This window comes from Protopterus annectens, chromosome 11.part0, assembly GCF_019279795.1.
Source record: "Protopterus annectens isolate FY-2018-M chromosome 11.part0, PAN1.0, whole genome shotgun sequence".
Taxonomy (NCBI): Eukaryota; Metazoa; Chordata; order Ceratodontiformes; family Protopteridae; genus Protopterus; species Protopterus annectens.
In genome coordinates this window covers 430,202,089-430,229,908 of record NC_056745.1, presented here as the reverse complement: position 1 = coordinate 430,229,908, position 27,820 = coordinate 430,202,089, and the positions used below count along the sequence as shown (strand labels likewise).

The 27,820-nt window shown below is 38.5% G+C and overlaps 1 protein-coding gene across 4 annotated transcripts in view; it reads left to right on the top strand.

Annotated features, from left to right (window-relative positions):
* The window catches only part of LOC122815438, a 243,515-nt gene extending 220,150 nt beyond the window's left edge, over positions 1–23,365 (top strand). For all 4 annotated transcript variants that reach the window (XM_044087929.1, XM_044087928.1, XM_044087926.1 and 1 more), the window contains one exon: positions 22,934–23,365. In XM_044087929.1, the coding sequence (XP_043943864.1) occupies positions 22,934–23,184 (251 nt within the window). In that variant the 3' untranslated portion in view covers positions 23,185–23,365. The remainder of the gene's footprint in view (positions 1–22,933) is intronic.
* Positions 23,366–27,820: the final 4,455 nt, after the last annotated feature.

Here is a 27,820-nt window from a genome sequence, read left to right as displayed (position 1 = left end):
TGATTGTCTTATTAACATAATCATACTTTCATGTATGCCCATTATTACCATATGTTCCATGTGTTTTTGCCTAACACGCACCTGTTATGCAGAATCCATTACCACACCAGTTATGCAGGACCCATTACCTTGCCCATGAGGTTTGTCCACTACTGAGATAGGCGTGCTTTTGCCTAACACATGCCAGTTTTACAGAACTCATTATCTTGCTAGCTAAGGATGTCCACCAGTAAGCCCCTTTTGTAGGTACCTTGTGAAATGTATTTGTTTTGCAAGGCTTAATATAATGGCTGATTATTTTTTCCATCTATAGTGCTATATTTATGCCTTCATACAATTGTATTTGATATCATATTATTGTACAGTGTTTATTTGTTTTTTTTTTAATAAACTAAAACTGAACTGATTTTTATGGGAAAACTGTGTCTTGTTTGTATCTCTGCCCTCTGCCACATTGCATAGCACTCAATTGACCAGATATCTGCAGAATGTTCCTATTTTGGGGCCTTTGTCTCCTCATTATTTTGGGTTTTGCCCAGATTTCCTGAGCTAGGGATTTGAGAGGCATACTTGATATGTAGTGGGCTCCAACAACTCAAATCAGGGGTGTTCCCAGAAAATTCCAGTTTGTATTTTCAACATCTTTTTTCTTTCCTCCAAATCTACCAAGCTTTTAAAAAAACGGCCACATCTTTTAAAATGTTTCCCCCTAGCATTTAATAAATATAGACATCATTTTCAGTAGTTTTCTGTAAATCTACAAACCCTACATGGCTCATTGAAACTGTGTTTGCATTGTGGTGCGACATGCACACAATAAGGTACAGATTTGTATTCAGTAAACGGCTCTACACTTCATGTAGAGCAGAAATAACCAGGTAAACATCATGGCATGCTAATTAGTGCATAAGCAGATGAATTATATGCTAATCAACCAATCCAAGATGGTGGAGCTATTCAGCAAGCTATAAAGTAATTGTGTACCCTTCTTGTCGCCATTTGCTCTGTACTGCTAAACCTTTTGGACTACAGCCACAGAAACTACACTGGAAAGAAAGAAAGAATGTTATGGCCTGCTGCTGCTGCTGTTCACGTGTATGTGCAATGAGCTTTTACTCTACAGCACACTTCCCTGGAATTCTTAGGTGTGATAGTTTGCACTCGCATTGAGATCAAATCTCCATCTGGGAAAAAGGGAAGGGTCTACATCAGCAGAAAGGGGTTCCATTCCATTAACTGCCAGGTCATGTGTAATGCTAGGGGAAATCCTCCTGAATGTATGTGCTGGCAAACTTGGCAGTTACCACGACTCCCATATCTGGCACACCTCATAGCTCTACCAGAAAATTTTCATGGGTGATGTCCAGCAAGGCCATTTACTGGGGGATGCAGTGGATTTATTGGAACCATGGCTGATGTTGCCTATCAGAAATGCTATAATGAGGCACACGCTCAAACAAAAACCATCATAGAGCATGGGTTTGGGCTGCTGAAGTCATGGTTAAGGTGTGTAGATACATCAGGGGGCCCAGTGGTATGATCCCAGTACTTCACAAAAATTATTACAGTCTGTGCTAATCTATACAATATCATCCTGTGAAAACAGCTGTAGCTGTAACACCAAAGTACAGGAACAAATGTTCCACTACCACTGACAGAATCACCACATCCACAAGCAGGAGAGGAGTCAGTGAAAGAACCCCCAGCTGCTGTGGGTGTAGGTGGATTTAAGCATGCACAATATGCCCTCGCCCTGGCCAAGAGGAATGGAAATTGAAATTGCAAAAGTAAAATGGTATCAACATTCTGTGCTGTAAGCATAAGCTTCTCATCTCACAAATGTAAAGCCCTGCAAAAGCTGCCTTAGCCAACAGTGAAGTGTAAGAAGTCCATACAGATCAACGTATATTTTCTGCTTCCTATACAAATGCAGTCCTGATGTTAGAATGTGAATGCACTTGATTAAGAGAAACATACCTTAGCAAAATATGGGCTTCTTTGCAGGAAAATCTCCTTCAAATAAATAATAGTCCAATCTTCTCAGTCACAAAACAGTCTCCTCCCTTTTAGGTACATAGGTTCATAGCTTGGTACTGGGCTATCTGCCTGAAGGCATATATTAGCCCAGCCACGTTGTGCGGTATTCACCTCCCCTTTAGTAGTTCCCTAGACCCTTGTACTAGCAGCTACTACCCTTGGCCCCTATCTAGTAGTGCTGTTGGTGTGATCCCCGGTGTGAACTTTCTGTTACCCATCCACTCATCAAGGTTCCTCTTGAAGAGTGATAGTGAGGGGCTCTGTCTTATGTAGATCGGGACCCTGTTCCATAGTAAGTAAGTCTCTGCGAAGGGAATCTATCCCTCCAGCATGTTCTATTCATCGTTGTGTTGAGGTTTATATCCCTAGAGCGTGTAGCTCAAGTAGATTTGGTTTTGCTAAGATAGAGCTGTTCAACAATTCTGGGTTGGACATGGCTCTGTACGTTAGACAGAGGTCGCCTCTCAGAAGGCGGTATGCAACAGAGAACAGTTTTAGCTTTTTCAATCGTGCTGCATAGGGCAACTGTTTGAGGCCAGTAATCCTCTTGGTTAGGTACCTCTGTGGTCTCTCCAGCTGCTGGAAATGTCTAGCCAGGTACATTCCAACTGGTGCATTGTACTCAATAATGGGTCTGATGAGAGAAGAGTAGAGGGGCACCATTACATCCTTAGATCTTGATGCAAACCCTTTCGTGATCAGATGGGTCACATAGAAGGATTTTCTAACCACTTTGGCAGCATGGTTATCAAAGGAAAGCTGACTATCTACTTGGGTCCCTAGATCCCTTATTTCTTCTTCAGATTTCAGGGGATTACCTCCTATGTTGTAGTTTGCGGGTACTCTGTTTTTTCCAAAGTGGATTACTACACATTTTTTTTGCATTTAGCTTGAGACCATGGCTTTGACACCATGCATCAGTCTCATTTAGGCCCTTCTGGAGGATCTCCATGTTGGCCGGAGACTCTGTTATAGCATCCAGTTTGCAGTCGTTCGCAAACTTTAAATTCCCTGTCTACATGGTTACCTTTCTATAGAGTAGATTCAGCCCTCTGAGCACTCTGAGGATGCAAATGAGGTGTGAGCGCATTAGAATTGCTGAATATCAAACTTTTGACTTTGTGTAGCAGATGTAACCTCTACATCATTGTTCAGTGCTAATGGCTTGCAGCTGTGAATGATTAGTCTGACTGAAGCAAAGCACTGTAATTCACAGACACCCTTCCCTGAAATGGGTGTGTTAGTGAGAATATACTTACAATGTGTGGAACTAATCACAGTGAGCATTTAAACAACCCCCCCCCACACACACATATATATATATATATATATATATATATATATATATATATATATATATATATATATATATATATATATTTGGCACAATGGTACAGTTTACTGCCTTTGCTGAAAACTGTCATTCACTGTCATGTATTTGTATCACACCTTGAAAGAAAAATGAGAGGATATGCACTGGACTATAGCTATTTATATCTGCTAGTAAAACAGAGGTAATGGAAGGATTCCCAGAATACAAAGAAAAGGCAGAGTTGCAGTTTTGCAAACATATACATATTATGTGATCACTCATTCCAGTAAATATGTTATTTAAACATGTACAATCAAGTTATAATGTCCGGCTGTATGAACTGCTAACACTGGATATGAAATGGGAATCGACTGTATGCACAATATTTGACTGTTATTGCAATGCTGTGTCCATGGCAAAGAGAGATAACCCATTACACCTATGCTATCTAAGTGCAATAGTCTGATGGCTCAAATCCAGAGCTGTCTAATTATTTAAACATTGTTTCTCTTTTTTATCTTTATTTATTTTTTATTTTTATTTTTTATTTTTTGCCTTTACCGTGTATGCAGCATATGGCATGTTGCAAACACTGCTCACTGCTTAAGAAAAAGAGAAAATATTAATTTCAGTTGCCTTATAAAGCTCAAACATACTTAGCAGCATTAAGCAGCAGTCAGCACCATGGATGGTAGTGACTGCAGAAATTTCACCTGTTAGCAGACTCTCTTTGTGGTACAGATGTAAATACCATGAGCTAAAAAAGAGAGAACAGAGGTAAAACAGAGTTCTGAGTCCCACAGTGAGGGGGTCATAATGAATACTCCACAAGTAATATATTGCCTTTTCCATTTGTGCATTGCCTACCTGGGTGCAAACATGGTTCAATGCTTAAGGAAAAAAGTGTAACATTTAATTTGGTGTGCCTTCCAATGCGCAAACTGGTTCAGAGGTGATGTGTGGCTGTCAGCACTCTAGACTGTACTGAGTGGAGAAACTGCCCCTGCTGCCTAGGTTTCCATGTGGTACCAGGTGTAAGTGCAGTGAGGTCATGGTCAGAACACAAGTGAGGAAGTGTTCAAATCTAGTAGACTTTCCATTTTAGTTTAGGTGTTACACTGTCATTGCTTCCAAAACTTTGATTATAAAGTTAATGTTACATACCAGTAGCTATCTATAGTAGGTTGATTGACAGAAGGGAATCATTACTGCTTGCATGCACATACATTTGTAGGTTTCATAGCTCATTAATAACTGACATATGAACTTAAGTTGATTATGTCTGTAACTGGTTTAGCATGACAATGATGATTATATAATAAAAATGCAGTTGCTTATCTTTGATGGGCACAGTAGTTTACTGACAAACATCTAGACCCCTCCTATAACCCATAACCCAATTATAACTATAAAACATAGTGTTTGTGAGGTATTAATCTTAACTCCAAACTCTGTTACTAAAGTCATTTAAGTCTATCCATTTCTAGTATATTGTCAGACATTAGTCCTGCATCATAGATAGAGAACATACAAGTCAAACAGAGCACCTCACTGGCTTTCTTTAAGAGAAATATTGATGAGTGGATAGGAAATAGAAGATTCATCCCGGGGATCACTCCAGTGGCTCTACTCGACAGAGGCACTGGGAACTAAGTTCGGGTGGCACGATGCCAGGGTAATCCTATGGGCTAGGCTTGTAAAGGCTTCAGGGCCATTAGCCTAGTACACACCTATGAACCTATGAACCTATAACTGAGAATGCATGACCCTTCCCCAACATTCCCCTCTTTTTGAAACAAAAAAAAATGGGCACCTGTCTCACACAAAAAAATTTGTCCCATGCATAGCTCTCCACTTCACATATATATCTTCTTGACACACTTGATTTGGTCCAGTTGGCTTTACAACATCATTGCATTGTTTTTATCCATTAGTGTTGTCTTCACAGCCCAGATTCTTTAAATTTTGTCTACCTGTGTACATTACTGTGGTGAAGATGTGAATATCTACGGTTATCTCCCAGTCCCCTCCAGCAAATACCTGTATTGCTTCTCCTTTGCTCTTCCAAGTGATTGCCTCCCCATTTCACCACTTTCCTATCAGCCCCAATTTCAGATGTTTAATCTGGTCAAAAAATAGAATCACATACAATACACATGGCCAGAAAAAGCCCATAAAAAGTCTTCATTTTTGTCCTCTGCGTTAGCATAGAGTTTGGCATTGTGCACCATTACAGAGTGGTGATGAATGGCTGTTCATGTCGTATGGCAAAACCTGGTGAGTTTTTGCCATTGGCCACCCTAGTCTGGTTATCTCTGCACAATACCAGTTAAACTCGTTGCCCTAGAGGAACAAAGAGTTAAAGCGGAGTAAAGGCACTACTTTGAAACAGTTGCTCTGACAGTTCTTAGACTGCTGGATGTAACAAATTGCAACTTATTATGTGGAGTGCAGACATAAATCCCTTGACTGAAGATTGTTTTTGCCCATAACATCAAGGGTTTGATTCTAGATGCATCTCATATAATTTCTTAGTGTGATGTTATATGTCTATGATATGTTTAATCACCCACATCTTAACCTTTGCTGCAGTTATGAGTTCTCATGGAAATATAGTGAATATTGGCAAAAAAAGAGTATTTGAAGTGACATCCATCCCCACAGCTATAAGATAGTTATACAACCTTGTTCTGCTTACTGTAAGCCTGTTGTTCTTCTCCTAAACCTTTTTTCCCTGTATCAGTCACTTCATGCTGCAGAGAGTGGTGGTTTAATAATAGGACACAAAGAAAACATATCCATAAACCTGTCATTACACCAAACATTGTTTTGTGTATGTCCAACTCACCTTGTATTAGCCACTTAACTCCCACCTCTCTTTACATGTGTGTATCTATTAGGCTGCTGGATGTAAAGGTCATCTCATGGTTTCTGCTTACTGTCATAACTCTGCTAATAAATAATGCCATCATGTTACTTTGCTTCAACAGGTTATCAGTGCTCCTGTAGTATGCAAGGTTTCAAAATCTGCTGTAGGATTGCTCTTAAGGACTGTTTTCAGAGGTCTCTTTCCTGTGTATCTGTTGTCTATCCATCTGTCTACACCTTCTCCTACATAACTATGATATGTCTGCTTATCAAGTAAACTGTTAAGTGGGCCACAAGTGATATAACTGTCAAAAATCAATGCCCACATGGCACCAATATATTTCAGATGCCTGCAGCTTCTTCAGACAGATGTATATGAGATGTATTGATTATTGACACTCTATATCTCCTCTATACTGATTTCATGCAATTCATGCAACAGAGCGGGACATATTCTGATTGAGAAGAAATGTCATACCAATACACCATTAGGAAGTTCATGAATGTACCAAGACAGTACCTCCAACACTCTATACAGCCCTGTGTCTGTTATCACCTCCTATGTCTCATCAGAATAAACTGCAGCATCTTTAGGAGGATGATGGATGAAATGTTCATCTAATATGATGTGGAAACTGTCCTTACTGTGAAGAAGCATACTGCATACACTTTTCAGAATATCTGGTCATACACAAATAATTAGTTTAGTCATAGTAATTAATTCAAAAGATGGACCACCTTTGTTATTTGTAGCAAGCTGCACACATAATTAACCTGTGATTTACAGTGAGGCCTGCAAAACATCTTCTAGTTGTAGAAGTGTATTGAGGAAGGCATTACTGACACAATTTGGAGAGTTTAGTCATTGATAGCCACATTTGCATTCCTGATTATATTTACTTAGCTAATGACTTCCTGATGCCAGTTGTAAAAAAGAAAGAAAGAAAGAAAGAAAGAAAGAAAGAAAGAAAGAAAGAAAGAAAGAAAGAAAGAAAGAAAATCATTGGGATTTGAACTCTGACTCATCTGTGCTTTGGGCAGTAGTTTACTGCTCTTACACCTTGTGCCACAATGAAAATTAGGGAGGAGTGGTGTTTTCATATTTTTCCAGAGAGCTGACAGCCATGCATCACCACTGAGCTCATTTGCATGGAAGAAGGCATACTACATTACATTTTTCACTATTTTCCTTAAGCAGTGAACCATGATTGCTCTGTGCTTAACGTCACACAAACAGGGAAGGCAAGGCCAACAGTTATTTATGTAAAACAACTTTGGCTCCAACATTTCAAAGATAGACTACAGCATGCACATCATACTAGCTGCCACAATATTTCCCATAACATATCTTGCAAGCCAGACACATGAAATTTTAACAAAGATACATTTTGTATTTAACCACAATCAGGTCAGTTACTGTATGTCCCTATTTGTACACAGTTTGGCAATGAGCATAAGTGGACACTGCTGCTTCACAAGCCCAAGTCGAATTCTTGAAATTTGAATCACGCATAAGCTATACTTTGCCATCATTTGTGAAAATCAGCTTCTCTGAGATGTGCTTTGTGAAGAGGTGTATAACATGTCTTAACTCTGGTTACTGGGCTGTAATACTGCAATAATGCATTCATAAACTCAAGATAAGGGCAGTGACATGTGCCTGACTGAACATATACTTTCTAACATTCATGTGTACCCTGCAGCAATGTTCTTGCAAATAAAATCCCAGTCCAGGTTAGGCAGAGTCCCTCATTGACTCTCTTCAACAGGAATCTTGATGAGTGGATGGGAGATCGTAGGTTTACCTCGGGTATCACTTCTGTGTCACTGTTAGACAGAGGCACAGTATACTAACCTCGAAAAAGGGCATAGCAAAATAAATTTAAAATGGGTGGCGAAAGCCAAACACATTCTGGCTAGGCTTATAAACGCCCTAGGGCAGATAGCCTAGTATGAACCTATGAACCTATAAGTACTTGGGACATTGTCAAACAGACTCCAGAATTACAGAGCATAACTGTATTGTTACATTTGGTATGGGTTTCTAGTGACAATGGACATTGGTCATGCATGATCATATCTTATTGATATTATCAGTAACTTGCATTAATGTGGACATACCTTCATCTGAATATTAAGACACATAACTCCATTGATGCAGTACTGGTGAGTGTGTGTGTGTGTGTGTGTGTGTGTGTGTGTGTGTGTGTGTGTGTGTGTGTGTGTGTGTGTGTGTGTGTGTGTGTGTGCATGTGTGTGTGTGTGTCTCATCTACACAGCATACTGGAAAACAGTTACATGTCTGTCTCCCTTCTGAAATATGCATTCATGACAGCTTACTTGATCCAGGTTGGCAAGATGTATTTAAGTAGTATTGCAAATTGGGTTCACACAACCATATTACAAATCCTGTCTTTGCATCCAAGTCTCTTAACAGTACATGTTTCCTGCACCACTATGCTGATGTCATACTCTATAACATGCACTCTGACAGTGTTAAAGTCAGGCTTCTGTGATGGTGGTGTCAGTGTTAAGTACTGTGTTCTGCAGCTTGTGTACCTAAATTGGTAGGGGTTCTAATCTTACAGCAGTCAACTGGTATGTGTGTAGTCAGATGAGCATGAATTCAGGCCCTGTTGCTCTAACTCAAGTAGCATTCAGAATATATTTTTACACTGCTTCTTTACTCCATACCAGTTTCAAACAACCGTCCCAATATACTCTTCTCAGCATACACTGATGATGTCATTTTTCTATAAAATGCACTCTGACAGCATTAATGTCAGACTTCTACAGTGGCACTAGCATTAAGCAGTGCATTCTTCACCTTGTGTACCTAGTTGGCTAGGGGTTCTTATCTCACAGCATTCAACTTGTGTGTGTGTGTGTGTGTGTGTGTGTGTGTGTGTGTGTGTGTGTGTGTGTGTGTGTGTGTGTGCAGACTTGTGTTAGCATAAGCCTCCCTACTGCTGTCTTCCTTCAATTATCAGTCTAGCTGCAATCTTACACCAAGATGTAGGTTCACAGCTATGTCAGACACTCCTCCCAACATTATCTTCAAAGTATACACTGAGGATGTCATCATCTATAAAGTGCACTCTGACCCTATCAAAATCAGACTTCTGTGCTGGCACTAGCATGAGATGCTGTGTTTTCTTGCTTGTGTAACCTAGATGGATAGATAGCGGTTCTAATCTCACAGTAGTCAACTTCTGTTTATGTGTGGAGCTGCACGTCAACATAGGTCTACCTTCAGCTATTAGTCTGGAGACAATTTTATATTGGGATGTGAGTCCACAGCTATGTCAGACACTCCTCCCAACATCTTCTCAGCATACACTGTTGATGTCATCCTCTATAAAGTGCTTTCTGACTCTGTAACTTCTGCAGTGGTGCCAATCTTACAATGTATAGAATCCAGCTTGTATACCTAGACAGGTGTGGGGCTCGAATCTGACCTCAGTCAACTGATATGTGTGTGTGGGTTGATGGTATATTATGGTCATTGCAAGACTTTCTAAATTTGTTCTCATTTGACACCCACTCAGGAGAACCTTTTAGAAAAGCCCCTGAATCCAGCATCCCCTTTTTTTGCTCTGTGCATCTAACATCCTTTCTGCAAAACACTGAGGATGTAATCATCTCAAAGATGAACATACACAATGTGAAGCAGAGCCCTTGCATGACCCTCTAATATCCATTGCCAGACCACTGGATGCATGAATGCTAATCCACTCATGGGGTGGTGCCCATGTCCCTTATGGACATAGTCAGTCTGTAATAAAACCAAACACATACACACATACCCCTACTATCTTCCCACACCTAGAGGTAGAGATTTGGGTCAAATGGGACAATAATGGCCATGCTTGTATGGGTTCTTTGCCATTGGCATAGTAATCTCCTACGACCCTATGAACATTGCACAAGTCGATGTGTTATCACTTACATGTGCTATGTTAAGGTGTGAATGTACTGCAACCCTACAACAGTGTATTCCAGTCTGAGATTTGAGCTACTGTATTGATGCTCATTGCTGCAATTTGGTTACATGTTCCTTCGATAACAGCTGAAGTAATATGCCTCCTAAGGACTTGGGATATGGGATGTTGCTGTGTATATTGTTGCCTTTCTAAGCATGTGTTCTGACAGTGGAGTATATCCATATTCTACACCGTTCTTATTCAACCATTACAATGACAGCTGCGGTATGGCACATATGTGCATTTGTATACCTGGCATCTGGAAATGTTATCTGACATATAGCAATATTACATCATAGTGATTACATGGACACATACTCCTGGGTTCAGCAACATGTTGTAATGTTGTTATGTACACAAACATATGACATTTTGAGATTCACATGTAACCTTAGTGAATTAATTGTTTGCACTATTGTGCTGCTATTTACAAGGATTATACAAGTGTTCCCCAGCAGCACTGTGCGACTATTAGCATTTGTTTCATTAACTGTTCTGCATGAATCACATCCACCTCACTTGTCATGTGCCACATATGATGTCAGGGCCCTGACCCACACATTTCCACAGATAAACATATAGACATATGATGTGCATGAAATAGGTAGAGTTGTATGAATGTGTTAGCAGTTCCACTGTGTCACATGTGATCCATATCCAAGGTTTTATTTGGAGATTATGTACAGCCTGACGTCCAGCTGTAGCACAGGTACAGCTATAGTGTGACTGTACTGCATCACACACATACCACTACATCACATCACTATTACCATTTGATAGTTTGCATGAACATATATGGATGTATGTCAGGATTTCATGCCAGTATAACATTTTTGCTGGCAATGTCAGGGTGACAGTGACTGTGTATCACTTGTTTTGATATGTACTTACAGAGAGTGCCCCATGCAGTGTTTGGTATGTGCATAATGTCACAGTGACAGTTTCCTCGATCATTGACACTAGACTTTCCACTGCTGCACTTTCTGTGCACATGGGCATAGTTGATGCACTACCATCAATCTCACAGAGCGCTGTACAATTCCTTATAATGGATCACTTCTTAATTTACACAACAATTGAAGATGCTTCAGACAATATCCATTGCTATTGTATGTGGCAGATGCATGCAAAACCCAGAGTGTGTAGGCAATCCACTCATAATAATTTTTTGCTTGTAAGTGATGTTATCCATGTGGCTGATACCTATATCAGACAGTGATGCTTTAGTCAAGTGTATCACATTTGGCACAGTGAGCTCCCACACCTCTTTTCAGCCATACAGAACTATTCTTTGGGATGCATACCCATTAGGATTTGACAGTGCAGACTTCCCTTGAAGGTGTTCTACTAGATGCATATGTGATACGTCATTCTGTGTTGCACCCAGTAAATACACAGCTGAGCGACAACATTGATAGCAGGGGTTTGATTCTTTGGGGGGGGGGGGGTTGTGGCTCATGTGTCATGCAGACATCTCAACTCACCAGGACTGCACCAGATTTCACCTCCAGGTTTAACATTGTCCCTCTTAACTCTATCCAAAAAGTGGAGAAGAGTGGAGAATTCCCCTAATAAAATACTGGCAGTCATTATAGTTGTACACATCTGTTCCTGCATTGCATGTATAATAAGTTACAATAACATATTCTCTTGATGCCACAGCTTAATGCTGGTGATATTTTAAAACTGTCCATGTCTGTGTCTATTTCTTTCTCCATTTGTCCAGGAGTCTGTTGCTGTGACTCCCTTATTGGTTGATAGCTATGGTGACATGTCAGTCAAGCAAGTCATTTTGCAGATCTTCAGAGTATACACATACCCCCTATTGTATATACTGTCTTCTCTAAGTGTCCTCTCCAGTGAGCATGTCAGTGATGTTTATATCAGAACCATTCACTTCCATTGAAATGTAACCTTGTGTAACCATCAGATATATATAATATCATGTGTGCTTATCATAATAAACTTTCTCAGGGGTATAAACAGCAGCACATACTGTGCTACTTATATATGCGCATAATGTTATGTACTGACTTGTCTTAGAAGTGTACATACATTAGCATATCCTATCTTAGGGACATTTCCATATTTTACCATGTCTTCTTCCTCTTTATTCATTCCATTCATGTCTGCAGGCACATTCAGCAGCACACTTTCCATGATCAGTGTACCTTTCCTTGTAATTGCCCTTGCCATTTACCCTTCCCCTCCATTATTTCATTCTGCAAATAATTGTTTTAGTGTACATTGCACTCAGCAAACATTTCTTTACTGTCTTGTTACTGCTGTTATTGCAGTGTCACTGTGGCTGTCCGTGTGATCTCATGGAGCAGGTTTGCCTCTAGGCAAACATGAATGCTTCTTTTGTTTGTGCTCGGGCTACTTTGCATGGTTTCCTGGCTGGAAATGCAGGCCACGAAACCTTGCTAGTATTCATGCAAGATGAGCAGCTTAAATATGCGATTCTCACTGCTGCTTAGTTTATTGAATCCCTGGCTTCATTTTTCAGATTAACAATCCTTTCTGTAAGCAACGTATGTACCTGCTGTTAAAGGCCTTAATTTAGACAATTTTAGACATAATATAGCCATACCTCTTGACCTCTTAGACAAAGAAATCTGGTCAAAGCCACAAATACTGGGGGACAAATATCCAAAAAATAGGGAAACTAATTAAATATTTCTCTTGCAAACTTAGAAAGTTGATAGATTAATAGGTTTTACATTACCATGAATTTTCTGAAGGCTATGAAGTCTGAAACTCAAATGTTTGTCATTATTTTCTGATTTCAATCCTCAATGGTTTGCCAATACTTTACCAGAAAACCAATATTTGATGGAAACCAAAAATATGAGCCAAAAATTTGGACATTCTGGGAAAATCTGGACAGTTGAGAGGTATGAGTATAACCTTTAAAAAGCTACAATGTTTCTGAGTGATGCAAACAAAAAAAAAGATAATGTCCTTTACAGAGAACAAAGAAAATGCCTGGCTACACCATGACTCAAACCAACTCATGCCTCCTGGAGGACAGTTAGCTGTAATAGCTGTTGGACTTACCTCTAGTGGAAGCTAGAGGTAGTGCACCTTGCATGGGCTAGAACTAATTTTGCTGGAGGAATGGTACCTGAGCTTGTAAGAGTGCAGAAGCAATCTATGTACTGCATTCAGTGCACTCCACAAATTCTTGCTGGGAACAGGATAAAGGTAAGCAAAAAAAAAATCAGTGCTCAGGCCATAAGAGTTGTTCCTTTTCCTTCCGTGTTACTGACCATACTGGCCATTAAGGGACTACAGAATATTAATGTAGAGCAGTACGCAGGTATGATTCTGACAGCTGGAAATAAAACAGGCATCTACAGATATGGGAGATGGAGCTTATTTAGTTTGTTTACTGGAGTAGTACTGCCTTCACAACAAACCATTTACAGGCACAGCCCAGGTGAAGAAATTCACAAAATAAATAAACAAACAAATAAATAAATAAATAAATAAATAAATAAATAAATAAATAAAGTAGAACAAATACACAAATAGAGTAATCACAGAAGGTAGATAACCCCAAAGCCAATTGATACAATATGTGAATAGTATCACTAGATTAGAAAAACAAATGTGAATTAATTTTAGTAGTAAATGTGAGAAGGAAGCAGCAGGTGAGAACAGAGGGTCAAGGAAGGAGTGATGCAGGTGATAGGTTATGTGTCCATTAGAAAGGTACTTACAGTCATATTTTGATGAAAGTGTCTTTTGAGCTGAGTTCTGAACATGGGGAAAGAGGAGACTTCTCTGACGTGAGGGGGGCATAGCTCCCAATCTCTTAGCACAAAAAATTTGGACAAAGCCAAAAATAATGGGGGGACAAAACCCAAAAATAGGGACAAACTTTACACATAGGTCTTGTGTTACCATACTTTTTGAAGGATATGAAGTCTGAAACTCAATTGCCTGTCATTATTTTGTGAATTCAAGTTTTCACTGATTTGCCAAAAATTCCAGAAAATCACAAATTTTATGAGGAACATACTAAAAATATGAGACAAAAAATCTGGACAGTTGAAAAGTATGGAGGGGGGATTTCCAAAGTTTGGATGCAAGAATGGGGAAAGAATGGTTGCTATAGTGCAGTTTGTTTGGGGTGTCTTGAGAGTGGGAATAAACCGAGAGAGGTTGGAGAGGTTATGGGGCTATTTTATTATGGAGTTTGGCTGGAAGAGGTGGGAAGGCATCTGGTTGAAGTAGTTTGAAAAGAAGAGACCCTAGGAGTACTTCAACAATGTAGGAGACTGGCAGCTATTTGACTTTGGAGTGGGTGATGCAGTGGAGTTCTTGATGGGGAAACTGGAAATGAACCAGCAGATTTTGTTTTCAATGGACTATAGTGTGGATGATATTTTTAGAGGCTGTGTCCGTGATGGGGAGTCCATATTCAATTTGAACAAGGAGGACCTAAGTATTTAAAGGATGTTTTTTTCCCACTGAAGAACCATTGAGATCTGCAAAGTTGAGGTTTTGGGGAGTTTTCAGCTTTTGTGAGGTTCCAATACCATACTTTTTGTTTCTGAGGGGTTTAGAAGTAGCTTATGGTTGTTAAGCCAAGAATTAAGGCAAACTTAAACTGGGTTTGAACAGCTGAATTTGAGAGACTGGATCAAAGAATAATCATGTCACCTGTATAAAGAGCAATAGGAAGGTTAGGGAGATCAGAGGTTAGTTCGCTTATAAAGATTAAAAATAAAAACGGGGAGAGTATGGATCCCTGGGGCACCCCTCCTGTAAGGGGTGTTGGGGTGCTGGAGGTGATAGGGATGAACCATTTTTAACTCTGACATTCCTATTATGTTAGGAAATGTTGGAACCAGGTGACAGATTTGAGGCTAACCTCAATTTCTTGGAGACAGAGCGAAGCAGCAGGAAGGAGTGAATAAGATCAAAAGCTTTTGTAAGGTCAAAGAAAAGAACTCCTGAAAAATGTACTTTATCCATGTTAAGAAGGATCTCATCTTTAAGTGACCATAGAGCTGCCATTGTGCTCAAGCTAGCCCAGACTTCATGCTGCTTGGGCATGAGGAGGTGGTACTGTTGGATGTAAGTGGACAGTTGGTTGTAGATTAGTTTTCAAGTATTTCCCAAGCGTAGGGAGGATGGAGAGAGGCAGAAGTGGGAAGTAATTATTTTCTGAGGCAGTTTGGGAAGGGGCTTAACCAGAGCAGTTTTCCATACCTCTAGCTTTGCATTTTGAGTTAAGCAGAGGTTATAAATATGTAGAAAAGGTGTGGCAAGGAAGTCTTTGCAGAGTGATATAAACCAAGGAAGTAGATTGTCTGTGACAGGGGTTACATCCAGGGGTATGTTTTCTAGAAGGAGAAAAACTGTGTAATTTTTCTTAAAATAGAAGAGAGGGGTAAAAGGACGAGGGCTAGGTGAGTTGGGGGGAGAGATGTAGGTTGCACTACTAGGCAGGTGGCTGAATTCCTTGTGAAACTCAGAGGCTGAGAGTTGGTCTTGAGAGGTCTGGATTGTGATAGGGAAGGTTGTGTGATTTGTGCATTTTCAGCCTGTCAAAAGATATACTTCCTGACAGAAATGATTTGGTTTGCCTTGCAGAGCAAGTTGTTTATTTCTAAAATAGTTGTTTTTTTGTGCCTGTACATCACTTACTTAGCTACGTTGCATAGGGAGGTAAAGGTAGTATGGTTTTCCGGTGAAGGGTTCTCCAAGAAGACCATGCATTGTCCATAGGTTCACTGGTTAGTCAGGGGTTTTGTTGTATTTGAAAAGGCACTGTATGAGGGTGACGAATTTGTCTTGAAGCTGACACAGTGTATGCGTAAGAGCAGCTGCATCTAAACTGTGGTTCTATAAGTCGGTAATGGGAGACCAGTTAAAACTTACTAGGTTGAGTGTCTGTACTGATGGTGTATCTGGGTCTGAAAGTCATTAGTTTTGGGGGCAGTTTTGTGGCTGGTGGATAATTTGGAAGGTTATTGAGGAGTGGTCACAGAATGAGGTTGGAAGAACAGATATATTGAAGATGATTGGTGGAGTTGGTAATGATTATCAGATGAAGGAGGTAGTGATTTTTTTTAACAGAGTATGCCAATATTCGCTAGGGATTTGTCAGTGTTATTTCTTATGAGACCTATGTAATTTAGGTTTAAATTACCTAGAATAACCATATTTTTATAGATGTCAGCAATTAATTAAGCTGACAGTAAGAATAGGAGATTTAAATTTGTTAACAGAGGTTAGAAGAAGAAGGAGGAAAGTCTATTAGAAGGTGACTGTTATTCCATGAGGGAGGTTTTAAAAGGATCCATTTGGGTTCAGTATCGGAGGAGGCATTTGCTTAAGTAATAATAGTTGGGTATAAGAGAGGAAAAGAAACAGGTTAAAAAATTTGCTCCACAGCCACATGCAAACCATCCAAGGCTACACTGCCATGGACATCTATCCAGACACTCCAAAAATATAAAAGTGCACATTTCTACTGAAAAACTTCCATAGCACAACAGTCATCTGCAGACATCTTTGTTCTGCCCTCACTTGAAAACTGAACCCACACATGCACATACATGCATGCACGCACACACACACACACACACACACACACACACACACACACACACACACACACACACACACACACACACACACACACACACTCTGACATAATCTGAACACATTTGCCATGAACTAAATCACAAGAGCTCAGCATACCTGGTGACAGAAATTGGTAAATAAATGCTCCTGTTTACGTTTACCTTCTGGTACTTGTGGTCTCAGTGGTGTGATCAGTTCTTTTTAATGTTTATCACATTGAGGACATTTGAAGTGCTATTTGGAGACCCCCCTCCCCATGTAACACATACCCTATGACCCCTGTTTAAGACTTATGTATAAAGAATATTGTAGTGATTGTTGAGGAGTAATCAATGCTTGAAGTACAACTTGCATGCATTATTGCTTAGTTATGTCACTGTAAATAACTTTCCGCAATGATTTCATTTGGTTAACAGTGGTTATTGAAGGCCAGATTTTTCTACCCTGTTGACAAGAAGTCCTTTCTCAATATTTTGGGAAAGCTGAATGGAGGACCTCTCACGTAGCTGAAATGCATGGCTTAATCTTTCTGTTTTATGTCATGTTTGGTGTTCAGTTCCTTCCATGTGCCAGAAGTGCATTGGCACCAGTACTGGAAGCACATCCCTACTTCTACATATGTCAGAAAATGAGGCCTGTCCCCACTCCAGGTTTGCTGATTACTGTTGGTTTCCTGACTTTTCATAAGATAAGAGCTACCAGGTGCTATTATACTCTGGTCCCACCCATCGTCACGTGGAGATCTCCTCAGTGTATTCTGATATTCTTTCCTTCACCTGACTTGTTCTCTAGCAACCCGATTAAAAATCAAATGTAGCTCTCTGGCTTCACAGAAAGGTACTCTCTGCTTCAGTACCATCAAACTGGAGAGAATAAGGTCTGTGCTAAGCAGAATTTCAAATGAAAACAAGTCATCCTATAAGCCTATAATATGGTTGGCATATTCATGTAACTAGAACTGCTGATCAAAAGGCAGACTTCGGTCATGATGTCCTCAAACATGTTTCTCTGAAGTCAGGATCCTTTTAAAAACTCCAATACTACAGAAATGCGTGAATCAGCAGCCTTAAACATGACACAGACTTACCTACTGAGGTTCCATAACAGATGTTTGATCTCTTTCTGATTGACATTAAAAAGTGTGATCCCATAACTAGGAGCATTCAGTATAGCACTGAATAGTTAAACAATCAGTGTAACACTTAAGACATTTTACAATAGGGACTGTGTACCCAAATCCCTATAACTTCTGTATGCCAACTCTGTGAAACCTGTACCTTGCAGCAATGGGGAACTCAAAGGTTTCACTATCTTTATATATTTTTTTCATATATTAAATCAGTTACTCATTTGTGATCACGTTTCACAGGGCTGATTACAAATGTCTTATATTTGTGCTTATCATCCTATACAGATGGGATGTTTGTAGTCCCTTTTATGAAATATACCAGCTCAGAGTCACTTTATCACAGGGTAATGGTTATAGGCAATAGAATGTAGGTATTTCAGTAGAAAACAGCCATGCTTAATACATATTTCTGTTACATGGATATTTGAAGGAGCCCAGCTTCCAAGAAATGTGTTTATGGCTTCTATGATAGAAAGACAGTCCATTTGACTACTTAAAAATGACATTTAAAAGCATCTAACAAAAAATAGATACCCCCCCCCAAAAAAAAAAAAAAAAAAAAACATGTAACAACTGTAGTGTAATTACAAGAACATTTTTCACTGGTTTATGTCTTAAGTTCATGGGGTCATAGGTTTGGTGAAGAAGCTCATGGCCTACTGGCCATTGAGGAACATGATGCTTAGTATCCTGTGTTAGAACTTGCAGATGCTCATGGAGTTGTCTGATTCCTTCCTGGAGGTATGTAGTGATGGGCTGCATTAACTGAGATGAGGGAGTTTATTCCATAGGTGTAAAAGTTCTTGAAATATGAAGTTGTCATGTTTCATGGCACAGTTGATTTTAGCTATTCTTGGGACAGAGCATCTTCTTCTGCTCAGAGCACCAGGGTGCTATTCTATGGAGTGGGTTTCAGATAGTTAGGGGTCTTTTAATATAAGACACAGGTCTCCTACAAGATAGTGATAACATACAGTGAAGAGAAAGATTTGCTGCAGTCTTTCATAAGACTTGCCTCGAAGCCCTTTGGCTGTCTTTCTGATGAATGTTACCTTCTCCAGTTTCACCAAATGGCATGCAATAAAGGTTAAAGAACAAGATACAGTATTCATAATTGGTCTAAGAGCTATATAAAATTAGATGGTTACATCCATGGCATAGCTGCCCACTCCATGAAAGATCAGGTGGGCAGCTCTGTATGCTTTGCAGATGGTAACAGCTACATGGGTCATCATCTACAAGGACTCCAAGGTCTTTCATTATGTGGTCAATTTTTAGCTGTTGACAATCAAAGGTGCTTAAAGCTGATTGGTATTTTTGCCGAATGCTACATTTTTGACAGTGAGTGCAAGGTCATTTCTACTGCACCATTTGTATGCAACGTTAAGTGCTTTTGGAGGGAGGTTGTGTCAGTAGGGTTAATGATGATTGTTTCTTAGTTAGCAGCCATCTGCATAATTAGTTTGCCACAAAATAGAGTCAGTTTTGACATCAGAGAAAAAAATACGCTATAATGCAATGGCCCCAAGTCAAAACTTTGAAGCACTCCACTGGTGGCAGGGGATGGTAAGGACATACAAGTCCCCCTATTCCAACGTGCTGTGCATGTCCGTGTAGCCAGTTGTTGATCTAAAGTTTTAATGCATCAATTATCTTCAGATCTCTGAGCTCATGTGTGATTCCATCATGGGTATAGTGTTAAATACTGTTTCTATATAGAGGTGAGCTAAATGGACAGATAAACCTTTATCTGGACTGACAGTCACACTCTCAAAAATTATGAGGTGAAACTGACAAGATTCATCTTTGACAAAAAATGTACTGGGATATGTCATGGACAATGACTGTTGAGTAAGTTCAATAGTGATTCTATCCATCAGCTAGCATAATATGTTTGTGAGACTGATAGGTATGCAAATATTGGAGGCTGTGAAAGGGCCTCCTTTGCCATTTGGGACTGTTATAGCTTGCTTTGGGATATCATGGACATAGCTCAGATTAAAGGCTCCATTAAGAAGGTTTATAAGGAGATATACTAAGCTATTTTTTGATTGCACAATGTCCTAGGCTATTTTTGATTGAACAATCTAGGCTTCCTGTTTTTTTTCCATTGGAATTGGTGTTTCTGACTTACTAAGAGCAGAGCTTATCATTCTTGATGTAATTTTAGGTGGGATTGTGCTGCGGGCATGGAGGGTGTATGGGCTTCACCTTTGTGTTTTGAAATTTGCTCTGTATGCTAAAGTTAGCTGCATCTATTGACTCTGACGAGGTGATAACGTTTTACCGTAGTGCACTAATCTCTTGTTACTCTCCTTTCATTTTTCAGATGTCATTGTGGACAGCTTTATTATCGTCACCTATCTTGATGGCAACTTTTATATGAAATAAAACTTTGCTTGTTTTGATAGTTTAATAAGCCTGCTCTTAATGGAATTGCTTTAGCCTTGTTGTCATGGGTTGGGTAAAGACTGAAGGTTTTGTACACTCTTTTCATTAACTTTAATAATTTCTTGATTTAGTACCGCCTCCATTTTTTTACAGAATTTTCCAATATTTTTGTACCTCATGTTGACGAATTTATCAGTGTGGTTACGTAAAATGTTGTAGAAGATCATGAATGGTTCACAATACATTATGAGTGGGGTCCAACTGCATATTTGCATTGACTGATATAAGGTGATTGCACAGGACACAATATCTGTCACTGAAAAAGTCTGTGTGAAGCAGGGGTACTGGAAGTGGGATGACACACCAGCCCTCCCCATTGTAAGGGGTGGGGAATAATAGGGGATATACAGAAAAAACACTTCCTGGCAGCATTGACCCAGGGTATGGTTTAGGATTAACCTGAAGAAGGATAAGGCCAGCCTGGCAGTCTCATAAATAAGGAGAGGACATGGAAATAAGCTGATGGTCAGCAGTGGAAGCCAATCTCAAAAAAATAAAAGACAATAGAGGGATAATTTAGGTAACTGAACAGAAAAGCATTTTCTATACTAGGGAGTGTAGTAAGTGTATCAAGGAAATGGTCATATTCCTGATGTGATATGGAAGGAATATGATAACATATTATAAATTTGTAGTTTGTGATGTTTATTGGAACCCAGGTATACAGAACTTTATATTCACAACTTGGTTGAGTCATTAAAGTGAATACCCCACTTCCTGGATTACTAGGCTGGACTAAATAGAAATAGCTGCAAAGAGGTATTTTAGGAATGCAAGATAGGTTTGTGAACCGTGTCTCTGTAGCAGCACATACCCCATTTCCTACAAAGGCAAGGCATGCTTCTAAGCATGTTAGTAGTTTATTTAGGCTGTGGGCTTTGATAAATCTCACCTTCACATTTGCTTTATTATCAGCAGATTTTCTGTGGAATGTCAATTAATTTGAATGTGGCTAAAAAGGCATTGGGGAAGAAGAAAAGAGACTGTTTAGTACCCTGACCCCTTTAGGGGAGAGGTCTAATCCATCCCTGGTAAAGCAGATCTGCCCTCCCACACATTTCCTCACAACTGGAGAGACACAGGATCCTCTAGATTAATAATATCTTTTAATCTGATAGGTGAAGCCAGTAATCCTAAATGCATATTTTGGTTCTATCCTGCATGAACAATGGACCTCACTAACATTTTTGTCTTCTAAATGTTTAAATGGTCTTTTCATTTTAAGAAAAAAGAAAACTATATGAAATATCTGGAAATATTGTTTGTCATAAATTGTTTCGTGAAGAGTAGTGCTGCCATGGCTCACAGAAGTAAATAATTCATTTATTATGCCCAAGACCCCCATATAAATGCCATTTATCCAATTCTGGTATACATTTCTGTTTCCATTCATTTGAGGTGATGCGGCTTTAGCCTTTTTTTTTTTTTTTTTGCATACGATTGTAAAACAATGTTCTTTGATTCCCTGAAAGGGAGGGGTGTAGGGATAAAAGACTTCTCTCAGGTCATGTGACCTTTCACTCAATTTCAGTCTCCTGCAGTATAACCACATAGGACAGTGTAAGGTAAACTTTCTGAATATTTATTATTGGATTATATTTGTTGGTATTTTATTGCTGTAGTACTGCATTTTATCTGCATTTTTTAAGATTAGTGTGTTTTATATTTTATTTTTTTTCATTTATGTCTCATGTTCTCTGGTTTGTAATTTTAAAGCATTTTTTCTTCTTGTTTTAGTTTTTATTGTCACATTTATGTATTTTGACTTTGACTTAGGTGAGTATGTTCTGCTGATTTGTTACTTGGCTGGCTATTTAGTTGGTTGGTTGTGTGCATTTTGTGTCTTGATTAATGATCACTTTTTTTCCATTGTAGTGAATGGCGGAGAACTTGCCTGATTGTGTTTATTTTTTGGATCAGGCCCAGAAACTAGCATATTTTTGTTTTGCGTTTGTATATAGCATCTTGAGGCAATGCTTACACAAGTTATATTTTCTGTGCATGTTTTATATCTAGTTTGATGGTTTATAATTTATTTTTAATTGGCTTATTTACTTTTGTTAGGGTGATATAATAGATCTATGGATACTTCTGAATAATCAACCAATAGATACTTTTTTAATTTATACTTTGTAATGCCTCCTTATTTCAGGGCCAGAAACTAGCACAAATATATATATATATATATATATATATATATATATATATATATTGCTATCTGTTAACTATCTAACTATCTATCTAATGATCATATGTCTATCTATCCTTCTGTCTATCTATCTATTTCATTATATATCTGTCATCTATTTCTATCACTTTTTTTGTCTAATCTCTCTGTGTGTCAGTTTGTTTTCAGTTTGTCATGGAACACTTGAAGATATGATGCAGTAGCATAAGGCCTAATTATTTTCTTCCGCATTTTTATATATTCTCATTTGTAATCCTTAAAAATTCCTAGAGTTTATGTGACAGGATGACAATATTGTCATCATAACTGTGATTCCAGTAACATTTGTACATATTTTTTTAACTGTCTCCCTCTCTCATTAGGCTCTTTCCCTATTACAGTACTGACGAACAGTTCAGCCCTGAAAACTCCAGATGTAATTGGCTTTTTCCGTTGTCTGGGCTGCCGTGAGGTGCTGACATTTCGAACATTAAAGCCAGAGAATATGCAGGACAGCAAAGAGAGAGATGACAAGATCAACATCTTTATCCATACTTGTCTGTGCAGATCCAACACGACTATGAAAAAAAAGCAGTCGCACAGCATTCAGGTGGCCTTAGAATCTACTCTGTAAATAATTACTTTTACACAACCTCTCATCGCCTATCAGGATCCAATGAAGAGACAAAGGGAGAGAAAGCCATGCTTAGCAACTGTGAAATAAACAAGTATTCTGTTCTGTACAAGCTTAGCAAAGATTTCACTAGAAATGTTTAACCAGTGCCTAATGAAAGAATAAAAACTGTGAAAGTTCATCTACCTAGTACGTTACATTCTAGAAAATTTCTAAAGCGTAGAATGAGCTGTGTGCGCATTACAACAGCAGAAAATATGTGCTGAAATATTATGGGTTCGGTTCATGCAATGATGTTGAACCTACCAAGTGCAGCAGAAAATGAAAGTTTCTTGTAATGTTTTAGGCGCATAACAGATATAACCAATTGGGGTGTTTTCTGTTAACAAAATGATAAAATGCCATAGTTTACCAGTGCATGCACTGCCTTTACCTATAGAATGAAGGATATATGTATATATATATATATATATATATATATATATATATATATATATATATATATATAGAGAGAGAGAGAGACAGGTACTTCATTTATTGTCCCTTTCTCATACTGAGTCTACAAATGTACAACTGTGATCTTGTCCAACACTGAGCTGTTTGACATGCTTGCTGCAAAACTGATTTTGTATCAGATGCATTAACTATTTAGTATTTCAGTTTTTTGCTTTTGTGTCCCAGGGTTTTCCTCTTCACTAGCACTATCTGGCATTATATATCAAAAGAAGCAATTTCTATTTACTGTGCTCAATGAGTTAGTGATATAGTCGTTCACAACGAGGCAGAGATCATCTGGTAACAGTGATGGCCCAGACACGAGAGCATTTCCTAGGAAGGTTGTGGTGGATAAGAGATGTTTGCGGCAGCTGTCCTGTCTGGGTATGAGTATTTCCAACAGATCTTGGGATCATGCACGTTTGATTAGTTTACTTTTTTTTCCATTTTAGTGAATTGGACAAAGAAGAAAGAGGAGGGGAGGCATATTAGTTACCAGAAGACAACAAAGGAAATAGTCACCCATGTCCATTTTAGTACCACCACATTCTTCAGGAAATAACTGGAAGAAAATTAGGATACATCCCACTTACTGATGATCTATAGGATCCAGACATCTCAAACAGAGTGATCTGGACTCAGACCCAGTTCCCCATTTCATTTTTACTTTAAACACTTCCATTAACCAATTAATAAAGGCTAATATGTCACATTTCTTAAAAGGGATTATCCCTTATCCCTGTCTAATGGGTTTAGTAATTTTATCTTAATTTATTTGCAGTTTCTGGTGCTACATATTTCTTGCCCATGTCTGACTTGATTTCCATATTTACTGCCTTCCTAAATGTTTCTGCTAATCTAAGCATGGATATCATCTTAGATTATTTTTTCAGGAATCAACACTTTCTCTGTGTTTGGATCTAAACATGTCATCAGATATGTATGCAGTCTCACAGATTTATGTAGATATAGATCTTTGGCATTAAGCCGAACACAAAATGTTCAAAACACAACACATCAGAACTCATAAATGTGAAAAATAAGAAAATAAAACTTTTATGTCAGGGGCACCCCCCCCCCCCACATTACCCCTGCATCTTATGTATAGAAACTCTGAGATAACACTACAGCAAGGATAGAGCAAAGTCCCACTCACACAAATACCGGCAAACAATCTTAAATACAATTTCAATATTCAAAACATTGAACCAACTACTCTTTGATATTCTGAACGTTTGACCATACAAATGACTCCTGTATACATATTGATATACATAGTCATTTGCAAGTTTTTTATATCCCTTGTGACAGACAATGATGGCATAATGGCCAGCAATTAACATTACTGTCTCACTGAGAATGCTTGTCTCTGGTTCACTTCCTGGCTGTGGTACCATCTTAGAAGAGTTTGCATGTTCTGCTTAAATCCACCTGGATTTTCACTGGGTGATCCACTTTCCGTTTACATTCTAAACCATGCTGATACATGAACTTATGATCATCTAAACTGGTCAGTGTGTGTGTGTGTGTGTGTGTGTGTGTGTGTGTGTGTGTGTGTGTGTGTGTGTGTGTGTGTGTGTATGCGTGCACATATGTATATGTGTGTATGTGTACACACGCATGGCTGCTTACATGTGTTCAGACGGTGTTCCATCTAGGACTGTTTCTATGCCTTATGCCAATTGCTTGCTGGCATAGCATGTGGTTTCCCATGACCATGAATAAGATAAAATAGATGATGGAAAAGTGAATGAATGAATAAATGAATGAATGAAATGAACCCGCTGACAAAGTAGAAGGAGAATGTCCAAAACACAACACATTGAAACTAATAAATTTAAAAATTAAGAAAAAAAACTTTTATGTAGGGATCAGTTCCATACCTGCATCACCCTTGTAATGGTAGCTTAGAGACTTCTTAAGCTGTAAGGTATCGGGGATGAACCCCTCCCCCCCATCTTCTAGTTCTGATTAATTAAATTAAGAAATCTCCGATCAGACTTTGAAAAATTAAAATATTAGGTTTATCTGATGTGATGAAAGATAGGCTTACCGAAGGCTGGCATGTTGAGCATGTTGCCATCTGACCAGTGCTATACATATAAAATAGTGTTTTAAAGCATTATGTTTATACTATCCCCCTCCAAATGTGGAAGCTCTATTTCCATAATCTGCTGTTTGTATGTAGTAATCCCAGTATCACAGCAATTTAGGAAAAAAGGATGTATAGGATTAATTTTCCACCCTCAAAGATTGAATTAATGTTCTTTTACTTTTTTAATTTTTCCAAGTATTTCTAGTACTATGACAGGAATGGACCACATTACTAAGTCAAAATATGATTACAGTTCATGAAATGAGTATTGTTCCTGCATGAGTGACTTGAAGTAGACTCAAAAAATTACAGTAAACTCTCAGCTAACCAGAACTCAAACAATCGGCAAAAAATATCGAAGAAATACAGTACAATTTTCATGTGTTGCACTTTCTGTTTCCCCCACCAGAAACACACCTTACGTTTTTAGAGTTTTAGACTTTTAAAAAGGAAGATAGGAATAAATTCCCCCTCTCCCCAACCTAAGAACAAGTCAAACCAAACAAATAGTATAGGGTACAGTATCAGCCAGGCCTATTTTTAATGGTAACTCTCAAGCAACCAGAAACTACAGTTATCTGGCATCTACCAATCCCCATAGGTACGGGTTAACTGACAGTTTGCTATATTTAGTATTAATACAGAATTACTTAGGTCTCCATCTTTAGACAACCACTACTACGTACTTTTCTCTGGGTTTAGATTCTGTAATCTGGATAAAATAAAGGTTATGTTCAGTTTTTTTGGAACATTATCATTTAGAGGCTTGCTGGCTCTCTGGTTCAGTTCTCGGGCTGGAGTGCCTTCTGTGTAGAGTCTGCATGTGCTCTCTGTGATTGACTGAACTTTAAAAGACATGTAAGTAGGTGTGTAAGTGGGTGTGTACCTTCTCTGAAGGTTGGGCACCAGACTGGCAACTCAACACCATAAAAGTCCACTACCAATAATAAGCAAAGGAGGAGCAGTAGGTGGGCTGTTTTGGCTGACTATTCCTGAAATGTGATTCAGAAAAGGAATTGTTAATTTTGATATGCCACATAGTGTCCTGTATCGTCCATAACCAGAGTGCATTAAATCAATGAGAATTACATTCTGTATGCTTGAATATTTATTTAATTGTATTTATTTAATTATCTATCGGTCAGGTAAGTAGGCTTGTCACAAATTCCCCAATAAATGACAGAGTGTGTGTGTGTGTGTGTGTGTGTGTGTGTGTGTGTGTGTGTGTGTGTGTGTGTGTGTGTGTGTGTGTTTGTACATATAGATGTATGGAGAGATAGATAGATTGATAGATAGATAGATAGATAGATGAATAGATAAATAGATACAATGAGTAAAAATGTAAGATTACAAAGATGTAGAATAATAGAAAAATAACAAACAATACGTCATATAGCTCATTCATCAGGACCGAAAACTGAGATAATTGACATCAACATTATATGTTTGTTCCATTTTGTCACCGAGAGGTTAACTGCAGTAAGTGGCAGTGGGTTGGTCTTCTTTCTGCTAAGTATATAAAGTAGCATATTTTGTATTCTTTTTTTTGTCAGAAATGAGTGTTGTACAGTAGAGAGTCGATTATCTGAACGTCAGTTATCTGAAACGTCAATTATCCAAACTAGCCTTCTAAAGTTTTCGGGTAGGAAAAATCATAAAGTCTGAATATGTAAACATATGTATTCCCTTGAACATGTTTTTTCAGCTTGTGGCCAGCTCGTGTATGAAAAATATTCTTTATTGTCCACTGAAATTACTGATTGGTTGAAAAGTGTATTCCTGCATGCAGAAAAAAACAAGATTCTAGAAGTTATAAAACAACCATAGCCTGTAGGGCATAAAACACAACTCAAAAATTCAAAAAACCCTTTAACCAATTCAAACGGTGCCGACACACTAAAGCCAGAGAAAAATAATAAAACACAAGAAGTATTGAGCACTTTAATTCTTTTTAATTAAAGAACTTCATCAGATGAAGTTCTTTAATTAAAAAAAAACAAAAGCTCTCAATACTTCTTTCTTTTATTATTTTTCTCTGGCTTTAGT